The 20,070-nt window shown below is 45.3% G+C and overlaps 1 protein-coding gene across 2 annotated transcripts in view; it reads right to left on the bottom strand.

Moving 5' to 3' along the window:
* The window catches only part of LOC143974587 (signal-transducing adaptor protein 1-like), a 167,614-nt gene that overhangs the window by 45,932 nt on the left and 101,612 nt on the right, over nucleotides 1–20,070 (bottom strand). For both annotated transcript variants that reach the window (XM_077476134.1, XM_077476135.1), the window contains exons 7-8: nucleotides 10,622–10,688; nucleotides 5,568–5,667 (exon numbers count right to left, since the gene is read on the bottom strand). In XM_077476134.1, coding sequence (XP_077332260.1) covers nucleotides 5,568–5,667; nucleotides 10,622–10,688 — 167 coding nt within the window. The remainder of the gene's footprint in view (nucleotides 1–5,567; nucleotides 5,668–10,621; nucleotides 10,689–20,070) is intronic.

The raw sequence follows: 20,070 nt of genomic DNA, 5'->3' as shown, positions 1-20,070 counted from the left end.
AAATTTAACACACCTGCTCCCCATTCACACCTGAGACCTTGTAACATTAACGAATCACATGACCTTGAGGAGGGAAAATGGCTAATTGGGCCCAATTTGGACATTTTCACTTAGGGGTGTACTGACTTTTGTTTCCAGCGGTTTAGACATTAATGGCTGTGTGTTGAGTTATTTTGAAGGGACAGCAAATTTGCACTGTTATACCAACTGTACACTCACTACTTTACATTGTAGCAAGGTATCATTTCTTCAGTGTTTCTCACATGAAAAGATATAATAAAATATTTACATAAATGTGAGGGGTGTACTCACTTTTGTGAGATACTATGTATGTGTATATATATATATATATATATATATATATATATATATATATATATATATATATATATATATATATATATATACACATACATACATACATACACTGCCACTAACTGAATAATCTGCCTGCTTAATCTAAATCAAGCTCTCTGTCCAAGCCAACAACACTACACACAGCGGCCGTGTAAGCAGCCTTATATATTGTGGGGCGTTTGGCCTATTATGGCTCTCTTAGCAGAGGGCGCTGCGATTGGCCAAAGCATGCAGGTCAGGTGCATACTTTGGCCAATCATCCTACAGCAGTGCACTGCGATCTCACGTTGCATTCCGCAGTGCTCAAATTTTCCAAGAATGCCTCATAATGTTCACTCTTCGGCGAACGGGAGAACACCCGATGTTCGAGCCAAACTTATGTTCCACCGGAACATCAAGCTCATCCCTACTTTTTTTTTTTTTCAATTATTTGTTCAAGGAACACGGTTAAAGACAGACATCCGGGCAATCACAGTTTGTTATCTTACAACAAATTGCATGTATACATTATATATGCAAACATTTTCTTACATCCAAAGGGCAACATAACATTTTACTCAACTGAAGCGTCTCTTCATTTTATGTGCTATGTGCTAAAAAAACAACTTCTTGGTACTGACTGTGCATAGGGCAGTAAAACTATTGGTGCAAGTGTGTTGCCCTTTAGTGGGTCCCAAACCGGTCTATGCCGGTTTTTGATTGATATACTAGCAAAGTTTGGATCCTGTTAATTTGGGTCGATAGAGCCAAGAAACAAGTATAGAAAGAAAGGATTGTTAGATGTTATATAGAGGAAAAGAGGAAGGAGAAGGAGAAGTCAGAGAAGAGGGGTTGAGGGGGGGAGGGGTAAGGGACAGGTGGGGGGTGGGTGTCTGGAGGATAATTCTGTGTGAGCCACCTACTCATCCCTACGTCTAATGTATCCATGGAGTCTACCCACAGAAACCTTCCTGAACTTTTTGGGGGGATCCTCGTGCCTCATTTGTCATATGATATAGCGCAATATCAGCATTTACAACTTTCATCCACATCCCTAACATCAGCCTTAAAGTGCCAAGTCCTGAGTACCCTGACCTGCCCTTGCAGCTGCTCAAAAGTACATAGTCTACCCTCTGGAAATATGTGATGTATGTATTTAATTCCATAATGGGCCCACAGAAAACCATCCTGCAGCTTAAAATGTATTCTAGGGACACATTAAACCATATGGGATTATTAGGAGATAAGGAGCTGTCACCAACAATTCGGGAGCAAAAAATCTTCCTAGGGAGAGCCATCACTGAATCCACTTCTCTACCAGGGACGCCACCCCTATAGAGCATATTAAGTAAAGCCTCAAAGGACGTGGTGACTGCTACCTACCACAGAGTGATCGCATTTGGGTTCTGTGGGGAAAAAACGCCAATGAACCAAAATCAGGTGAGAGGCAAAACAATATGACCAGGGATGATGCATTGCCAGTCCCCTCCCCATGGCAATAGGTAATTTCAGAACAGCCAGTGAGAGCCTGGAAATATGCGATCCCCACAGCAGACCAATGCTGATAGTCTATACCAGTGATGGCGAACCTTGGCACTCCAGATGTTTTGAAACTACATTTCCCATGATGCTTAACTACACTGCAGAGTGCATGAGCATCATGGGAAATGTAGTTCCAAAACATCTGGGGTGCCAAGGTTCGCCATCACTGGTCTATACCCTTAAAAACCCTTTTTGCTACATATATAGGAGAATTGGATAAGACACAGAAATGTAGAAGGGAATATAATTTTGAATAAATGTATGTGCCCCATCAAGGTGAGTGGTAATGCCTGCCATTTGTGCACCCTAAACGCCCCTATGGGTCAAATTTAGAGATTGGGAGCTGAATTTAAATCCCCAGATATCAAAAATAGCTGGTCAGTGGAATGGGGCAGTCCCCCGATACTGTTGAGACTACATCAATAGGGCATAAAAGAGGTTTTGGACCAGTTCATACGGAACCCAGAATAATTTGCAAACTCCTGAATCAGGGCGAATGCAGCAGATATTAAGGGGCCCAGGTCTTTTAAATACAGGAGCATATCATCCACATAAAGTGACACAAGTTCCTTCATTTGACCCAAGCGAAAACCCATAAAGGATGTACTCGAGCATAATTTGGCAGCCAGAGCTTGTCAATTGTTTTTGCTGTCTGTGCCCTCGTTAAGGAGATTCACCCCCTCTATTTGTCCTGTTTACCATTATCATTGAAAGTGAAAGGAAAGGAAAATCCCACATTTTGGGTTTTCCCCAAAAAAGTAATAGAGGGGAAATCTTCCAATGAGGACACTAGTTCTGGTGACTTAGGGGTCCCTAAGGAATTACCCTAATTTTCAGGAATTTCCTCTAACTTCCTGTTTGGTTATGGGACAGGAAGTGAAGAAAAATCTCTACAATGGGACACAGATGGCAAAAAAACATCTGACGAGGTTATAACCCTCCCTTGCTCTAGCAAAAATGAAAAAAAAAGTTTTGCCTATAGTTCTACTTTAACCACTGGGTGGTCTTTAACGCCAAGAGGCCACCCTTTTTTTAAAACATTTTCTGTGCTGAGAGTGTGCACCCTGTGAGCTTCGAGCACCGTCGCAGATGGGGACCAGAAAGCTGCTGATGTATACTTGCGATAGACATGGAACTACTTTATGTCATATATCAAGTTAGCATAAAATCTCTTATTAGCGTGCTCCCTTGCATGTTTATATCATTTACTAGAAACAGATTCCATTTGATCACCTGCCAAACCAAAAGTAATGTTTTCTAAAGTTTCTATGCTGTGTAAAATAAATTGTGTGTGCTCTGTCCTGTGTATCCACTGTATCCTCTTGTGTTTGTGCTCTGTACACGTGCATGCATGCATGCGTGTGCATTTTCCCACTCTTATGCTGTACATGGGCCCAACCTTCCTAAGCTTACAATCACTCACACAGTTAGTGCACCCTTTTGGGAACAAAAGAAGTAAAGTCAGCTTATCCTCAAATAATGTGACCTAAATGGGATTCCTAGCCTCTGTGAACTAGGACTTTACATGTGCTAGTTCAATTTAGTTGTAATTAAATAAAAATAAATACTGAATAACGAACAACAAGAATAAACTTTACCTTTAACAAATATTTGTTTTGCCGAAAAGGGCAAATATAAAATGGCACCCAAAAAGTCCCAGTCCCTTGGGTTTTCCCTTTTTGTTTATCCTATAATGATATATTGTTAAGCTCATACAACCTGAAAGGTAGGACACCACACCTAGAACACAAAATTTCACTGGTAACTTAGCACAGTTTTGATAACATGGCTCTGATCTTGTCTATCAGGGCTATTTATACAGTGGGGAAAATAATTATTTGATCCCCTGCAGATTTTGTAAGTTTGCCCACTTACAAAGAAATGAAGGGTCATAGGTGTATTTTAAATGACAGAGACAGAATATCAACCAAAAATCCAGAAAGAACGCATAAAACAAATGTTATAAATTGAGTGGTAGTTCAGTGAGTAAAATAAGTATTTGATACTCAAGCAAAACATGACTTAGTACTTGGTGGAGAAACCCTTGTTGGCAAGCACAGAGGTGAGACAGTAGTTGGTGGCCAGGTTTGCACACATCTCAGATGGGATTTTGGTCCACTCTTCTTTACAGATCTTCTCTAAAGCCTTAAGGTTTCTTGTCTGTCTCTTGGCAACTAGAAGTTTTAGCTCCCTCCATAACTTTTCTATGGGATTAAGGCCTAGAGACTGACTAGGCCACTCCATGACCTTAATGTGCTTCTTCTTGAGCCACTCCTTTGTTGCCTTGGCTGTATGTTTTTGGTTATTGTCATGCTGAAAGATCCATCCATGATCCATCTTCAGTCTTCTGGCTGAGGGAAGAAGGTTCTCATCTAAGATTTCACAATACATGGCCCAATCCATTGGCTCCTCAATACAGTAAAGTTGTCCTGTACCTTTAGCAGAGAAACAGCCCCAAAGCATCATGCTTCCACTTGTGGTGTGCTTGACTGTATGGATGGTGTTCTTAGGGATATAGTCATCATTTTTCTTCCTCGATACATGGCGAGTCGAGCTAATGCCAAAAGCTCAATTTTGGGCTCATCTGACCACAGCACTTTCTCACAATCCTTCTCTGAATCATTTGAATGTTCATTGGCATGACTGTACATGTACCTTTTTGAGGGGGGCGATTCGCCGTATTTGGAGGAAGAAAAATGCTGACTATGACCCTAAGAACACCATCCCTGCAGTCAAGCATGGAGGTGGAAACATTAAGTTTTGAGGCTGTTTGTCTGCTTAAGGTACAGGCCAACTTTGCCGCAATAAGGAGCCAATGGTTGGGGTCATGCATTGTAAAATCTTGGATGAGAACCTTCTCCTCCATCCAGAACACTGAAGATGTGTCTTTCAGTATAACAATGACCCAAAACATACCACCCAGGCAACAAAGGAGTGGCTCAAGAAGAAACACATTAAGGTCATGGTGTGGCCTAGCCAGTCTCCAGACCTTAATCCTATAGAAAATTTATGGAGGGAGCTGAAACTTCAAGTTGCCAAGCAACAGCCAAGAAAGCTTAAGGGTTTGGAGAAGATCTGTAAAGAAGAGTGGACCAAAATCTCTCCTGAGATGTGTGTAAACCTGATAACCAACTACAAGAAACGTCTTACCCCTGTGCATACCAACAAGGGTTACTCCACCTAGTATTAAGCCATGTTTTGCTTGGGGATCAAATACTTATTTTACTCACTGAATTGCAACTCAATGTTTTACATTTGTCTCATGTGTGTTTTTTTCTGGATTTTTGGTTGATATTCTGTCTATCATTTAAAATACACCTATGATATAAATTATGGATCCTTCATTTCTTTGTAAGTTGGCAAACTTACAAAGTCTGCAGGGGATCAAAAAAATATTTTCCCCACTGTACCATTAGGCACAATAAGCCTGGTCAGATAGGTAAAAAGGAGGTTTTCTTATCTATTTAGTATCAGCCACACATATTTTCTTATGAGCAGTAGAAATATAGTCATCTCATAGGGTTATTTACCCACGGTATTCAAATTGGGGTTAGGGATGGTAAAATAAATAGTTCTGGGTAAAGGGGGAGATCCTAGCAGAGAAGTTTTGCATCAGTCACCAAAATAGTGTTTTTTTTTCCATGTCAACATGATTAGTAGATCATATCTGGATAATAAAGATGTCATACCAATATTTGTGTCATATATGTTTGAAACATATGGTTTCAACTTTCCTCTGGTTTCAGTAATAAAGTGATTCACAACATCCTCAAGGTTGTTCAATGTGACCTAGAGAAGGAAGAAAATGCTATGTTTTAACTGAAACATAAAGGTGGCTTTTACACAAAATTTATAAAATTACATAATAGACACATTGACCCTGGCTTCCTAAAGGACTAGAGCATGTTCACTTTCAAAGTGTTCACTTATCTATATATAAATGCGATGAAACAATGTGAAAATTCATTTTGCAAAGAATATCCCGTGATGTGCAAGGAAAAATAAAAAATGAAAACAGGATTTTTACTTGTACATGATCAGACGATTGAAGTCTGATCATGTGCAATGAGGATTGAACATAACCTCATTCACTAAGCTAAGTGAAAATTTATTTTCTGAGAGAAAATTCACTTTTCCCTGAGCTAGTTCACACCTTAGCAAATTAAATGTCGCTGGTGTGCAGCTTTTGACATTGACATTATGATCAATGTATATTTATCAGCTTCCCAGAAGTATGTACTTCTAATGCCGCGTACACACAATTTAATTATCCGGCGGACCAGAGTCTGCCAGGACAATCCAGCCACATGTGGGCTCCGGCGGACTTTTTCTTCCCAAAAGTCTGGCGGACTTAGCAAGAAGTTTTGACTCAAAATTGTCCGCCAGACTGCCGATCCACCCGTCTGTGTGCTAGTCCGCCAGACTTTTGAAATGAACGGACTTTTCTCCGTGTGTGATTTTGAACGTGGCTCCAGGTAGATGGAACTAGCGAAAGAAGTGACTGTCGCCGCCTCCATCGGCGAGATTAACACATCGCTAGCCCCGTCACCTGGTATGGATTTAAAAGTCAAGCCCTACGCCGAAAAAACGGCATGGGGTCCCCCCAAAGTCCATAGCAGACCCTTATCTGAGCCCTGCGGCCCCCCCTACCACAAAGCACCTTGTCCCCATGTTGATGAGGACAAAGGCCTCTTCCCGACAACCCTGGCCGTTGGTTGTAGGGGTCTGCAGGTGGGGGAGTTAACAGAATCTGGGAGCCCCCTTTAATAAGGGGGCCCCCAGATTCCAGCCCCCTAACCTATGTGAATGAGTATGGGGTACATTGTACTCCTACCCATTCACCTGGTGAAAAAAAGTGTACAGAAAAAAAACACAACACAGTTTTTTAAAATACTTTATTAGACAGTTCTGGTGGTCTTTTCTTCTTCCGTCTTCGGGGGCCTTCTCGCCGCTATCTTCTGCTCTTTTGCTAGCTCTTTTACTAGCGGAGGAGCCTGGCTTTCTCCTTCATCGCTGCCGTCCGGGGGTGTTCTTCCGACTTCGGGGGTCTTGTCCCGCTCTTCAGTTCTTCTTGCCGGGCCTCTGCTTTCTTCTTCCAGCTCTTTTACTTGCGTTGGCCCGGTCTTCTGTTTCTTCTTTTTCTTCTTCCTTCTTCCGATGTTGACATGACGCTCTCTCTGGCCGTAATGCTGGGGACGCGTTGTGCGGCGACTTATATATGGACAAGGGGCGGGTCACGGGTGATGTCACAGTCCCAGCATCCTCCGGGGCTCCCAAGAATCCTTCCCTCCTGCACAAACTTATACTGTAGCACATTGATTTCTTGTCACATCTTCTTCTATATGCAAAAGATCCCACTCTGAATACTCTCTAATGCTGACTCTGGTTGCTGCTACTAGGCCAGTAGTTTAATAGCATGTGCTGAATGATGGACTACTGTTGCCAGCTAACCCAGCTTGCAAATCCTGCGCCCTCGGGCCACATAGATTTGACACTATTCCCCACAGTCTCTCTTCTGGTCCAGGACTTCTCATCAGTGACCCTGTAATGATGAGGACTTCACCAATGACCATGTAAAGCTGAAGTTCCCTCACAGACTTCCTGGCATGTCTCCACATCCAGCCCTCCACTGTGGTATATTTACCGACCTTCTTCTGCCCCGAGTCCAAGGTGAAGTTCAGACAGCTTCTCCTGCCTCTCTGCTCCAGGAATTCCTCATCAATGACCGTGTAATGATGAAGACTTCACCCATGACCATGTAAGGGTGATGTTCCCTCGCAGCTCTCCCGTAATCAATGCACCCCCCCAGATGGGGGTGCTCTCCTGCTGCTGTCTAGTACTCCATTCTACACTTCTCCCGACCGACAACTGCTCCCAGTGGCCTGTTACCTCAGCTTATGTGGGAGGCCTGCCCCCTGCCAATACTCCTCACATGAGCTGCCTGCCACTCCAGTTCCAGGCCCTGTCCCTCTTCCAGAACATTCTCCCTGGAAGCAGGGGAGGCGCCTCAGTACTAAAATACAGGTGGTCACACCCACTGCTACACTAATCACTCCCTGCCCCCAGATAAAAAGCATAGGCCTGCCTAAATTTACCTGTGCTGACAGTTTCCCTAACAAAACTCCTATGCTAGCACCTACCGATGGTAGAGGGTGCTACATCTATATACAGCAAAGTGTTGAGTGTGGTAGACTATGCATATTGTGCTTGGTTTAATAAAGCTGGAGAATGTAAAATCTGGTGCAGCTCTGCATTGAAACCAATCAACTTCCATTTTTATTTTTTTGTCAAAGCTTAATTGAACACACTGAAGTTAGACGCTATTTGGCTACCTTGCACAGCTGCACCAGATTTTGCACTCTCCAGTTTTAGCAAATCAACCCCACTGTGCTGTATGTAATATGCTGGCATCTTTTTCTACCCCTCTATGCCCACTATACACTGTATACACCCCTCCTATCTTCACACTACATTGTCCATTCTGCATTAGTCCACTTTCCGCACTGCGTTGTACAATGTACAGTATACTCTATACCACTCAAGTGACTCCACTGCTATACATTCCTAAATTCACACCATTTCACTTTGTACTCTGTGCTATACACTTTACACTACCACACTCCTGTACACTGTGTACATTCTATACTTCACACTGTTCCATTCCACACAGTGCACTGTCCATTATATGCTGTACACCACACTATACTATGTTCAGTGAACTGTGGTGTACATTTTGTAGTGCAGCTCATGACATTAATTTCATGCACCTTTCAAATTGAATTTGTTGTCTATAATCCCCAATAGTATTAGTAACATTGTATGTAAATTCCTAGGAGCATTTTGCAATACTGTTAAAGAGGAAGTAAACCCTGATGGGTTTACTTCCTCTTTCATTCCCTGCAAAGGCAAAGCATAATGGACTACTATGCATCGCATAGTAGCCCATTATGTGTCACTTACCTGACACAGGAGCCAGCAATGTCACCGCTGTCCCCTGTAGTCCGGCGCATCCATCTTTTCGGTGGGGTCTCGCAGCTCCGCCGCTGTCATTCGGCGGAGCCGCGATGACGTCACTCCCGCGCATGCGCACGGGAGCCGACACGCGCGGCAGCTCCATTGTTGGAAATGCCGCGCTCAGTGCGCCGCTGTCTACGGCGCATGCGCCATAGACAGCGGTGCCTGTCTTTCGGCAAATATCTCCTAAACCGTGTAGGTTTAGGAGATATTTCTTGGACCTACAGGTAAGCCTTAATCTAGGCTTACCTGTAGGTCAAAGTGGTTTGTAAGGGTTTACAACCGCTTTAATAATACTGATGCTTTCTTCTCATTTCTTTTATTTACACTCACATGTCTCAGTCAATTTCGATAATCATCCAGGATTAGTAAGCAGTCACTGTTATTACTAGGTACTGACAACACATTCCATATGATGATGTAACATTGGATATTGGGTTCGCACTATTGCAATATCAGACATTGCATGTGATTCGCAGCGCATTGCTGTGCAGATCACATGCAATGCCTGTGCGATGCAAATTCAGCCAAACAGGTTGTATGGCTGAATTTGCATTGCATTTGGATCAAAATGGTGCAGGACCCTTTTTTTAGATTTTTGGAAATCCTGCACCATTTCACAGTTTGCACTGCAATCTGCAAACCGATCTGGGGGTGTCATTAAGTTTGTATTGACACTTGCAGCGGTTCACATAGGGCAGTGTGAACTGCCTGCAAGAGACATACCAGGAACCCGCACAGGAATTGCGCTGGTTCCCACATCACATATGTGTGAATCCAGCCTTAATCTATATTGCTAGAGACAAACAAGACTATAAACTTTCATGTGGTCTCTGATTTTACCTTGAAGTAGAACTAAAAGGCAATTTTTTATTTTTTATTTTTTTGTATAGAGTAAGGAAGGGTTTTAACCCAGGTGAGTTATTTTTGCTATCTGTGCCCCATTGGGGAGATTTCCCTTCACTTCCTGTCCAATAGCCAAACCAGGAGAGGAGATCCCTCCACCAGGGTCACCAGAACTAGTGTCCCCATTGGATGATTTCCCCTCTATTACTGTTCTGGTGTTAAACCAAAATTTGGAATTTTGATAATAATAAACAGGACAAATAGAGAGGGTGAATATCCCTAACGTGGACACCGACAGCAATAAAAAAAATGTAATCCCTCTCCGCTCTGTGCAAAACTGAAAGAAACAAAAAGAAAATAAATCAAAAAATCAAATTGAGTTTAGTTAAACTTAAAGAGGTGTTCCCATTATAAAAAATAAATAAATAAAAGTCAGCAGCTACAAATACTGCAACTGCTGACTTTTAAAAATCAGACACTTGTCCCAGGGTCCAGAGATGTGGGGGGATCGAAGCCCCGCTTGTCTCCCCCTCTGTTCAGCGGTGCTGGCATTGTAACTGTGCCAGGTGCCCACTGTGTATTGTCATGTCACGTATCCCAGATGATTGACAAGAGGGAGGGGGCAGAGCTGAGTCCTTCCTGCCCCGAGGGGAAGTGCCGTCAAGAGCCCAGGCACTGAAGGAGGCAGACTACGAGGGATCCCCTAGCAACAGCCATTTAGATGTAAGTAAAAAAAAAATCCCAAATGTTTATTTTTTTTTTAGGCACATTCATGCATTTTTTTGGGGGTGGAACACAACTTTAAATTTCTCAAGCTCAGGCAGTGCTAGCTGTTTTGTGGCCTTGACATACAGTAAAATCTATAAACACTAGCTATACTTACAGGCTTGTCCAGTTCAATAGTGAAACCATGGTCTGTTTTAAGAACCCTGTAATGTTTGACTTGGGACCTGTTTGTTGGAAAAAAATACAGATGTATGTATCAATAATCAATTCATGCCCGAGTGCTCTGCTTGCTTTAAATGAGATGCCATGTAGTATAATGTTAAAGAAGTACAATACCTGCAGATAAACCATTTAAATGAATTATGTAAGATCATGCAAGAATATCAGTTAGAGTGATAAAAAAATGTACGTGAACCCCTTGGAATTACCTGATTTTCTGCAGTAATTTGTCATAAAATGTGATCTGATCACAACAGACAACAAATTTACTTTACCAGTTCAGTTCTGGAAGGTTTTACCCCCTTCATGACCAGGCCATGTTTTTCTTTGCAGCACTGCACTACATTAATTGAAAACTCAATCTCTGTATTTGCGGATGATACTAAGCTAAGCAGGGCAATAACTTCTCTGCAGGATGTTGAAACCTTGCGAAAAGATCTGAACAAATTAATGGGGTGGGAAACTACATGGCAAATGAGGTTTAATGTTGAAAAATGTGAAATAATGCATCTAAGTAGAATCTAGGATGGAAAAGGACCTGGGGGTCCTAGTAGGCTCAGAAATGGCATGCAATGCCAAGCTGCTGCTAACAAAGCAAACAGAATAATGGCATGCCTTAAAGTGGTTGTAAACCCTTACAACACACTTTGACCTACAGGTAAGCCTAGATTAAGGCTTACCTGTAGGTCCAAGAAATATCTCCTAAACCTACACGGTTTAGGGGATATTTGCCGAAAGACAGGCACCGCTGTCTACGGCGCATGCGCCGTAGACAGCGGCTCGCAGGCGCACTGAGCGCGCCGTGGTCAACGGCGATATGCCGCGAGTGGCGGCTCCCGTGCGCATTGCGCGGAAGTGACGGCTTCGCCGAATCACAGCGGCGGAGCAGCGAGACCCACCGAGAAGATGGATGCGGCGGACTACAGGGGACAGCGGTGACTTCGCTGGCTCCTGTGTCAGGTAAGTGACACATAATGGGCTACTATGCGATGCATAGTAGTCCATTATGCTTTACCTTTGCAAGGAATGAAAGAGGAAGTAAACTCATCAGGGTTTACTTCCTCTTTAAAAAGGTGATTAATTCCATAGATAAAAAAGATAATTCTCCCGCTCTACAAGACTCTGGTCCGGCCACACCTGGAATATGCTCTTCAGTTCTGGGCACCAGTCCTCAGGAAGGATGTACTGGAAATGGAGCAAGTACAAAGAAGGGCAACAAAGCTAATAAAGGGTCTGGAGGATATGAGGAAAGGTTGCGAGCACTGAACTTATTCTCTCTGGAAAAGAGACGCTTGAGAGGGGATATGATTTCAATATACAAATACCATACTGGTGACCCCACAATAGGGATAAAACCTTTTCGCAGAAGGGAGTGTAATAAGACTCGTGGCCACTCAATAAAATTAAAAGAAAAGAGGTTTAACCTTAAACTACATACAGGGTTCTTTACTGTAAGAGCAGCAAGGATGTGGAATTCCCTTCCACAGGTGGTTGTCTCAGCAGGGAGCACCGATAGTTTCAAGAAGTTATTAGATAAGCACCTGAACGACCACAACATACAGTGATATACAATGTAATACTGACATATAATCACAAACACAGGTTGGACTTGATGGACTTTTTTCAGCCTCACGTACTATGTAAAACTGCGTGGTCATACAATGTTGTATCCAAACAAAATTGATATAATTTTATTTTTACACAAATAGAGCTTTCTTTTGGTGGCATTTGATCACAACTGGGTTTTTTATTTCTTTATTATATAAATGAAAAAAGACCGACAATTAAAAAAAAAAAAAAAAAAAAAAATGTTTATTATAAAACATATCCCATACAAATCTAAAAAAAAAAAATCGAATCTCTTAATAAGTTTAGGCCAAAATGTATTCTGCTACATGTCTTTGATTTACGTGAAAGTTATAGCATCTACAAACTATGGAGTATATACTGGAATTTTTGTTTATTTATTTATTTCTGTTATGCTAGTAATGGTGGCGATCAGCGGTTTATAACGGGCCTGTGATAGTGCGGTGGACAATCTGACACTAACTGACACTGGGGGGAACTAACTGCCACGGACATTATTACAATGATCAGTACTAAGAATATGCACTGTCACTGTACTAATGATACTGGGCAGGAAGGGGTTAACATCTAGGGTGATCAAAGGGTTAAATGTGTACCTAACAAGTGCTTGTGTGTGTTCTGTGTGCTGCTTTTATTGGGATCTAATTATTTGCTTAGCAAGGAATGAACAAACAACGGGATCCCCTTTTACTGAACACAGCTCTGTGTTTACATTCACAGAGCTGTGTTTGGGGAAAATCATAGCCAATCATTGGCTTGGACCCAGTGATCGGAATGTGCTGTGTGACAAGTAACAGCACAGACGGGCGGGCGCCCCCTACCCGGAAATGCATATGTGTGTGTGTGTGTATATATATATATATATATATATATATATATATATATATATATATATATATATATATATATATATATATATATATATATATATATAATATGTGATTCTCTGCAGCCGGCCTGCACTGTAGCAGTAAAACTACATGGCTGGCAAGTGCTTAAGATGATAACACACAGTCAATTCTTTTTTTTTTTTTTTTTTTTTTTTTAACATAAAGTTTTTATTACATTTTTCACAGTACATGTCAGAACAGTGTTACAATCTCAACAATGATAATTATAGCAGTTTACAGCGGTACATCAAGAGAAAGAAAAAGTCAAATTTGGGCTAAGCAGCATAGCAACATATCTGATTACAGCATACAGTTAGGCAGTGTTTCCAATAAGCCAGAATTGTACTCAGAGAGCAAGATTCGTGGGCTACACATCATCACAGGTGGGATACCAACATCTATATCAAACACAAAGCATTCCTACGCAACTGAAAGGGCATACAGCGGTCTGGGGAGTAGTAAGCTCGGTGGATAAATCTAAGTTGTGTATATCTGTCTTTAGAGGAGATCATGAGGGGTAGATATTGCTGGACACCCTCCTCCCAGTCATCCTCCGCTAATTCCGGTATATCCCGCTGCCATCTGGTGAACAGCCGGGAGACAACAGATGTATCAATACTATTTAGAACAGCATATAGGGTCGATAGCGTTTTTTTTCATTCGGGAGGGCCAGAATGGTCTCCACAGGGGTCGCCTGCAGAGTAATAGCACATGGAAACTGTGCACGGTAGGCATGCCTGAGCTGTATGTATCGAAAAAACATGGAGTTAGGTAGCCCGTGCCTACATTTCAGTTCATCATATGAAAGCAACCCCTGCGGGTAGGAAACATCCGCCAAGGTTTTGATACCACTCGGGGCCCACAGCATCGGGTCCGGAATGGTTCGAAAGTGGGGCAGCCGCGGGTTCCCCCACAGCGGAGTATCGGGGGACCAACTATGCGGTTTCCCTATTCTAGCCCTAACTACATCCCAAACCCTCAGCGTGGTGCGCATCGAGGAGGTAACCCCAGGATTGGACTTAGGGCCTCTGTGGACCAGACTCCGGAGTTCGGAGTAAGAGCCCAAGAGTGGCGCCTCAAGGGTTCGCCGGCTCATCTGACAGCCACCACCGCACCGTTACCAAGACTGCGGCCCAGTAGTATTTCACAAAGCACGGTAAAGCCAAACCCCCCAAAGAGAGCGGAAGCTGAAGCGTGCTCTGCGCTATACTCATGGTGCCGCCGTTCCAGATAAAGGAAATAATCAGACTATTTAAATATAAACAAAAAGTACTAATGCGCTCCACCTAACCGATATAAATACTAACTATCTAAGGATGTGGAAGCTGCCAGCATAAATAGTGATCTCAGCACCAATAGATAAATAAAAATAAAAATATATATGCGGCGCTACCTAAGCTATTAAATACAAACCAAATAAAATAATTTACTAAAGTGCGAAAACTGCAATAAGTTGCAGACCAAAAGTGCAAAAGTGTATCCACCTCACTATAGTGGTATAATGTGCAATAATATGCCAATAAATATAATACATCTAATATAGAATAATATAATGAATGAAAAGTCAATAATCATATACGTGCATAAATATCCAAAAATCCATATGTGAAACACATTACAAAAAATAAAAAAATGAAGATGCTTAGTAAGCAATAATGTGCCAAATACAATAATAAATAGTGATCATCAAGCAAAAGTCCATGCAGGTAAGTAGTGACCATAAAGCAAAGTCCATGCAAAAAAATATATATAATAGCTTCCAATGCGTGACACTCCACCACAAACTTCAGTGCTCAACTTGTGCACCACCAGTTTCCCCCAGCCTCTCACCTCAAATATATAGCATTAAAGCGCTGTATATACACAGATGCCACTCCGTCCTTATCCGTCCAGCCTCAGATCTATAACGCTGTACGTGTATAGGTATCACTTCCCCAATTTCTCCACATGCATCCAGTTAATAAAATGGTACATAGGGAATGGAAGAAAGACAAGGGGGGCTCCCATGTGAAGTATCAAAACACAGCTTTAATAAAACAATATCCACACTTACATGTAGGCAGATAACAGCGAATTCGTAGCAACACCGACTTCCGGTCTCGGCCGCGACCGGAAGTAATATGTGTAACACCTAGCTCCTTCCCTGACGCGTTGCGTCACAACCTCGTGACTTTATCAGGACCGTCATCTAACTAAGTTAACTCTACCCACTGGCGAAAGAGGCAAAGTCTTCCAGCCCGAGCACTGTCGCGTCAGTGAAGACAGAACCGGGTCAAGGTTAAGGGGTATGAATCGGGACAGGTCTCTGTGAATTATTACCCCCAAATATTTAAATTGGGTGACCAGTTGAAGTGGGGCGCTAATCGGGAGCCCAGCCTCCGAGGGGTGAAGAGCAAACAGGACAGACTTGTCCCAGTTTACTTGGACCCCTGAGTACCTGCCAAAGGTATCGATAAGGGAGAGGGCTTCCTCCAGTGACGTGGACACCTCCCGGAGGTACGAAAGGGTATCATCAGCATAAAGGAAAATTTTCTCCTCCACAGGGCCCAAGGGGATGCCACGGATCGCCGTGGAAGATCTAATCATAATGGCCATTGGTTCTATAGCTAACGCAAAAAGCGCCGGGGAGAGCGGGCATCCGTGCCGAGTACCCCTGCGAAGGAGAAAAGGGGGAGAGATGACCGATCCTGTGCGCACTCGTGCCCTAGGGGCACCGTAGATAGCCTTTACCCAGGAAACAAATCTGGGGCCAAAGCCAAAGCGGAGCAGAACCTCCCAAAGATTCTCCCACTCGACAGAGTCGAATGCTTTTTCAGCATCCAGGGAGGCTACTGCATCCGCCGGGGCCAGATGGGCATCAGATCCCAGAACCGTGTATAACCTCTGGAGGTTGATATCCGTACCCTTGCCCGGCATGAAACCCGACTGGTCCTCGTGAACCAGGGTAAGGATAACCTCATTTAATCTCCACGCCAAGATTTTAGTAAGCGCCTTGGCGTTGGCATTAAGTAAGGATATAGGGCGATAGGAGGAACACAGCTCCGGGTCCCTACCCGGTTTGGGTATAACCACTATAATCGCCTCCACCATGGACGCCGGTAGGGCCTCCCCCCGAAGAGACTGGACTATCATAGAGTGCAGCTTGGGGACCAACTCGTCCCCATACTGCCTATAGAATTCCGGAGGAATCCCATCGAGGCCTGGAGTTTTCCCCGCCTGGAGTTCCCCCAGCGCCCACCAAACCTCCTCTTCCACTATGGGGGCCTCCAAGGAGTCCCGGTCCTCAGGAGAGAGAGTAAGGAACTGTATACGGTCTAGGAACCGGTCAAGGTCCGCTTCGGAGTAGTCTACTCGAGAGCTATAGAGATCGCTATAGTAGGAGGTGAACCGGGCATTTATGAGTGAGGGGTCCACCAGCACCATGCCATCCGGGCCCCTAATACGGGCAATAGAGGTGGTAGGCTGTTGCTCTCTAGCCAGCCAGGCTAGCAAACGGCCGGTTTCCCCCCCTGCTCAAAAATGCGGTGCGTCTGAGCCAATTGTTGCTTGTTCGCCCCCGCCACCCTAATAAGCATCACCTCCCTGTAGGCTGTTTGCATGTCTAAATAGGTAACGGGGTTCTGGGTGGAGGCGAAACAAGCCTCCAGCTCCCTGGCAGACGCCTCAGCCTCTGCCAAGGTAATCGCTGAGTCATGCCGGGCCCTGGCTATAGAGGATTGGTATGCCCCCCTAATATATGCCTTAAACGGATCCCACTCAATAAGTGTTGAGGTCGAACCCGCATTTGTCAGCCAATAGGTCTGAATATGTTTAGAAATCTCTATCTCCACCAGTGGATCAGAGATCCAGTATCTGGACAAGCGCCATATTCTCTCCGTGGGTGGAGTCAGCATTTGAAAGGTGCATAGCATGGGGGCATGATCCGAGATTCGTCTCGGAAGCATGTCCACCACCCACACCCGTGAGAGCATCCCGCCACTAACCAACACCAGGTCAATCCGTGACATAGCTCTATAAGATGTAGAGTGACATGTGTAGGCCCTCTCCCCCGGGTATCGCCACCGCCAAACATCAGTAAAGCCATACAAGTCCGCCCATTTTGATAGCGGGGAGTCCACTCCACCCCCCAGGGACAGCCTATCCAGTGCAGGGTTTGGAACCATGTTAAAGTCAACCGCGATAATAATGTTATCAGTGGGGTAGCTAGAGATAAGGGGGACCAAAAGCTTCAACAGGGCAGTGGCAGCCAGTGGTGGAATATAAAGGCCCACAATTACCATTTCCACCGTGTCTATAACAGCATGTAGGATGACATATCTGCCCCCTGGGTCCAGCTGCACATTTAATATTTCACACGTCAGGGATTTATGTATCAATATGCTAACCCCTCGGGTGTAACAGGAATAAGTGGAGTGATAACCCCTGCCCACCCACTGCCTCCACATGCTCAAGATCCTACCCCCATGAGATGTGTTTCCTGCAGGATGCACACATGTGGGCTATGCTGCTTAAGATAGGCCCATACCAAGGAGCGTTTCAATTTATCGTTCAAGCCCTGGACGTTCCAGGACAGCAGCCTCATCTGAGTCATAGTGAGACTTGCCGCAGATGAACACCAGGGGAACACTGCATCTCTGGACCCGAGTGGAGACAAGTGTCACTCCGCCCCCTCCCCGGCACCAGCCTGGAAGCCCAGACCGCCAGCAGCAACCACTGCCAACGGTGGGGGTCCCACCCGAGAAAGGTACCACTATGAAACCATTCCAACATGTACAGTAATGTAAAACAAAACAACCCAAACCCCCCCTCCCCCCACCCTGCACTGCCGTTGGGGAACTCGGAGTGCCCATTCCCAGAACCAAAACTCAGCTCAACCAGAGCAAATCAGGTATTACTCCTGCGGGGGCGCAGAGAGAACTAAGAGGGGTAGCCCGAGGTGGAGCTGTGAGCCAAAATTTGCACGGTCGCTGACGTCTGCGCGGCACCAGCCCCAGCCCGGGAGACCAAGAACAAAAGACCAGCATAGACAGACTCATGAATCGGGATCACTTGACCAAAGTCAAGGGCACACACTTAAAAACATTACAGTAAATTAAGGCATAGAACATTAACTGCAGCATAGCGCTCCATTTGCATGAAGACTCCGTTAACGTTGAGTATACCCCCCCACCACCCCCCAGCAGTGTCCAGGACCCCCACCGGGAATCGAGTCCAGTCAGCTCCTAGGCCCAGCACTAGTAGAAGCCAGGATCCGGGGAGGGAGAGAGGGGATGAGCCATGATGTCTCAGGCAGGGGGACAACCAACCCAAGTAGTAGAGCTCAAGGCCCACACACACCGGGGCCTAAGGCACATAGTCCTCCTCGGTAGAATGGTACAGCAGAGGAATCAGTAAATAAGGGGGGAGGGAAAAAAGAGCAGGAGACATCATGGAACAACAGTAAAAGCGTAGGTTGTAAAGGGCACCATAGTTACCGGGGGCCTGGGTAGAGTGTGCAGCCATTGTGAAGCCTCTTCCGGCAAAGTAAAGTAGCGGGTGGACTCCCCATCGATCACCCGAAGGCGGGCAGGGAACATCATACCATATTTGATGTTTTTCGCACGTAACTGGGCCTTGACATGGTCAAAAGTCTTCCTCTGCCGCTGGGTCTCTACGGAGTAGTCCGGAAACAGCATGAGACGGGCATTGGCAAACCGTAGTTCAGGGATTTTCCGCGCCTCGCGGAGGACCAGATCCCGATCCCTGAAGTTTAGTAATCGCATAATAAAGGTGCGGGGAGGGGCACCAGGCGGTCCCCGCATGGATGGCCTTCTGTGGGCCCTCTCCACCGCACAATGGGTAGAGAACGCTGCTGCTGGTAAGAGAGTGTGGAGAAGATGCTCAGCAAAAGATGCAGGGTCTTGTCCCTCCTCCCCCTCCGGTAGGCCCACCACGCGGAGGTTGTTCCTTCTACTCCTATTTTCACTGTCCCCTGCTTGGGACTCTAGCGCCCGCACGCGCACCTGAAGAGTATGGCGGGAGGCACGATGGTCTCTGAGGACATCTTTGGTGTCACCCACCCTCCGCTCCACCTCCCCCACCTGCTCCCGGAACTTTTCCATATCGCGATGCACCAACCCCACATCCGTCTGCGGGAGGTCAATTTTTGCTGTCAGGGTCATTTTGCACCCTGAAATAGCCTGCATCAGCGCTTGAAATCTGTCCTCCTCCACGGTGGCCGGGTCTTGCGGCGGGGTTTGAGTCGCCATGTTGGCGCCAACAGGCGGGGGTTGCTGCTGATGCACGTGCTGCGGGGACGGTACCGGGGCAGAAAAAAGTCTGGAGTTATGCTTACCCCCTCTCATGCCCAAAAGGCCAGTTCAATGGTGCCAGGACTCAGATGTGGACAGAGGAAGACAGTACAGCATTGGTGGAACACAGATGCTAGTATAGGGAGGCAGTTCAGTATCGCTATGTCACAGGCAATAGCGCAGTGAGGCAGTTCAACAGCTCTGTGGCACAGGTGGAAGCACGGAAAGGCAGTTCAGGATAGCTGTGGCACAGAGCATAACACAGGGAGGCAGGTCAGTACCTGGGTGCAGTTCAGTAAAGCTGTAGCAGAAATAGCAGTACAGGGAAGCAGTTCAATATGGCTTGTGCACAGATGGTGACATGAGGCAGACAGCCCAACACAGCTGAGGCTCAGGGGGTGACACAGGGGAGGCCAGTGCAGAGGTGGTGGCTATGGGGGAACAGGCTCGACAAGCAGAAGCAGAGTACCTGAGGTCTTCCCGGTCACAGTAGGCCACAAGATGGCGGCGGGCCTCAGACGTCGGAAACTGGCCGCCACGGGGCCGCCAGCAGCCGATGGGGGCCCCCACAGCTCACAGCATCTCCCGGGGGATCACCGCCAACGAGATGCCCAGGATGG

This window comes from Lithobates pipiens, unplaced genomic scaffold (assembly GCF_037356315.1).
Source record: "Lithobates pipiens isolate NorthernLeopardFrog02 unplaced genomic scaffold, aLitPip1_a1.2 Scaffold_13, whole genome shotgun sequence".
NCBI classification, from domain to species: Eukaryota; Metazoa; Chordata; class Amphibia; order Anura; family Ranidae; genus Lithobates; species Lithobates pipiens.
The sequence above is the reverse complement of the archived record's forward strand: the minus strand, read 5'-3'. Positions and strand labels throughout refer to the sequence as shown.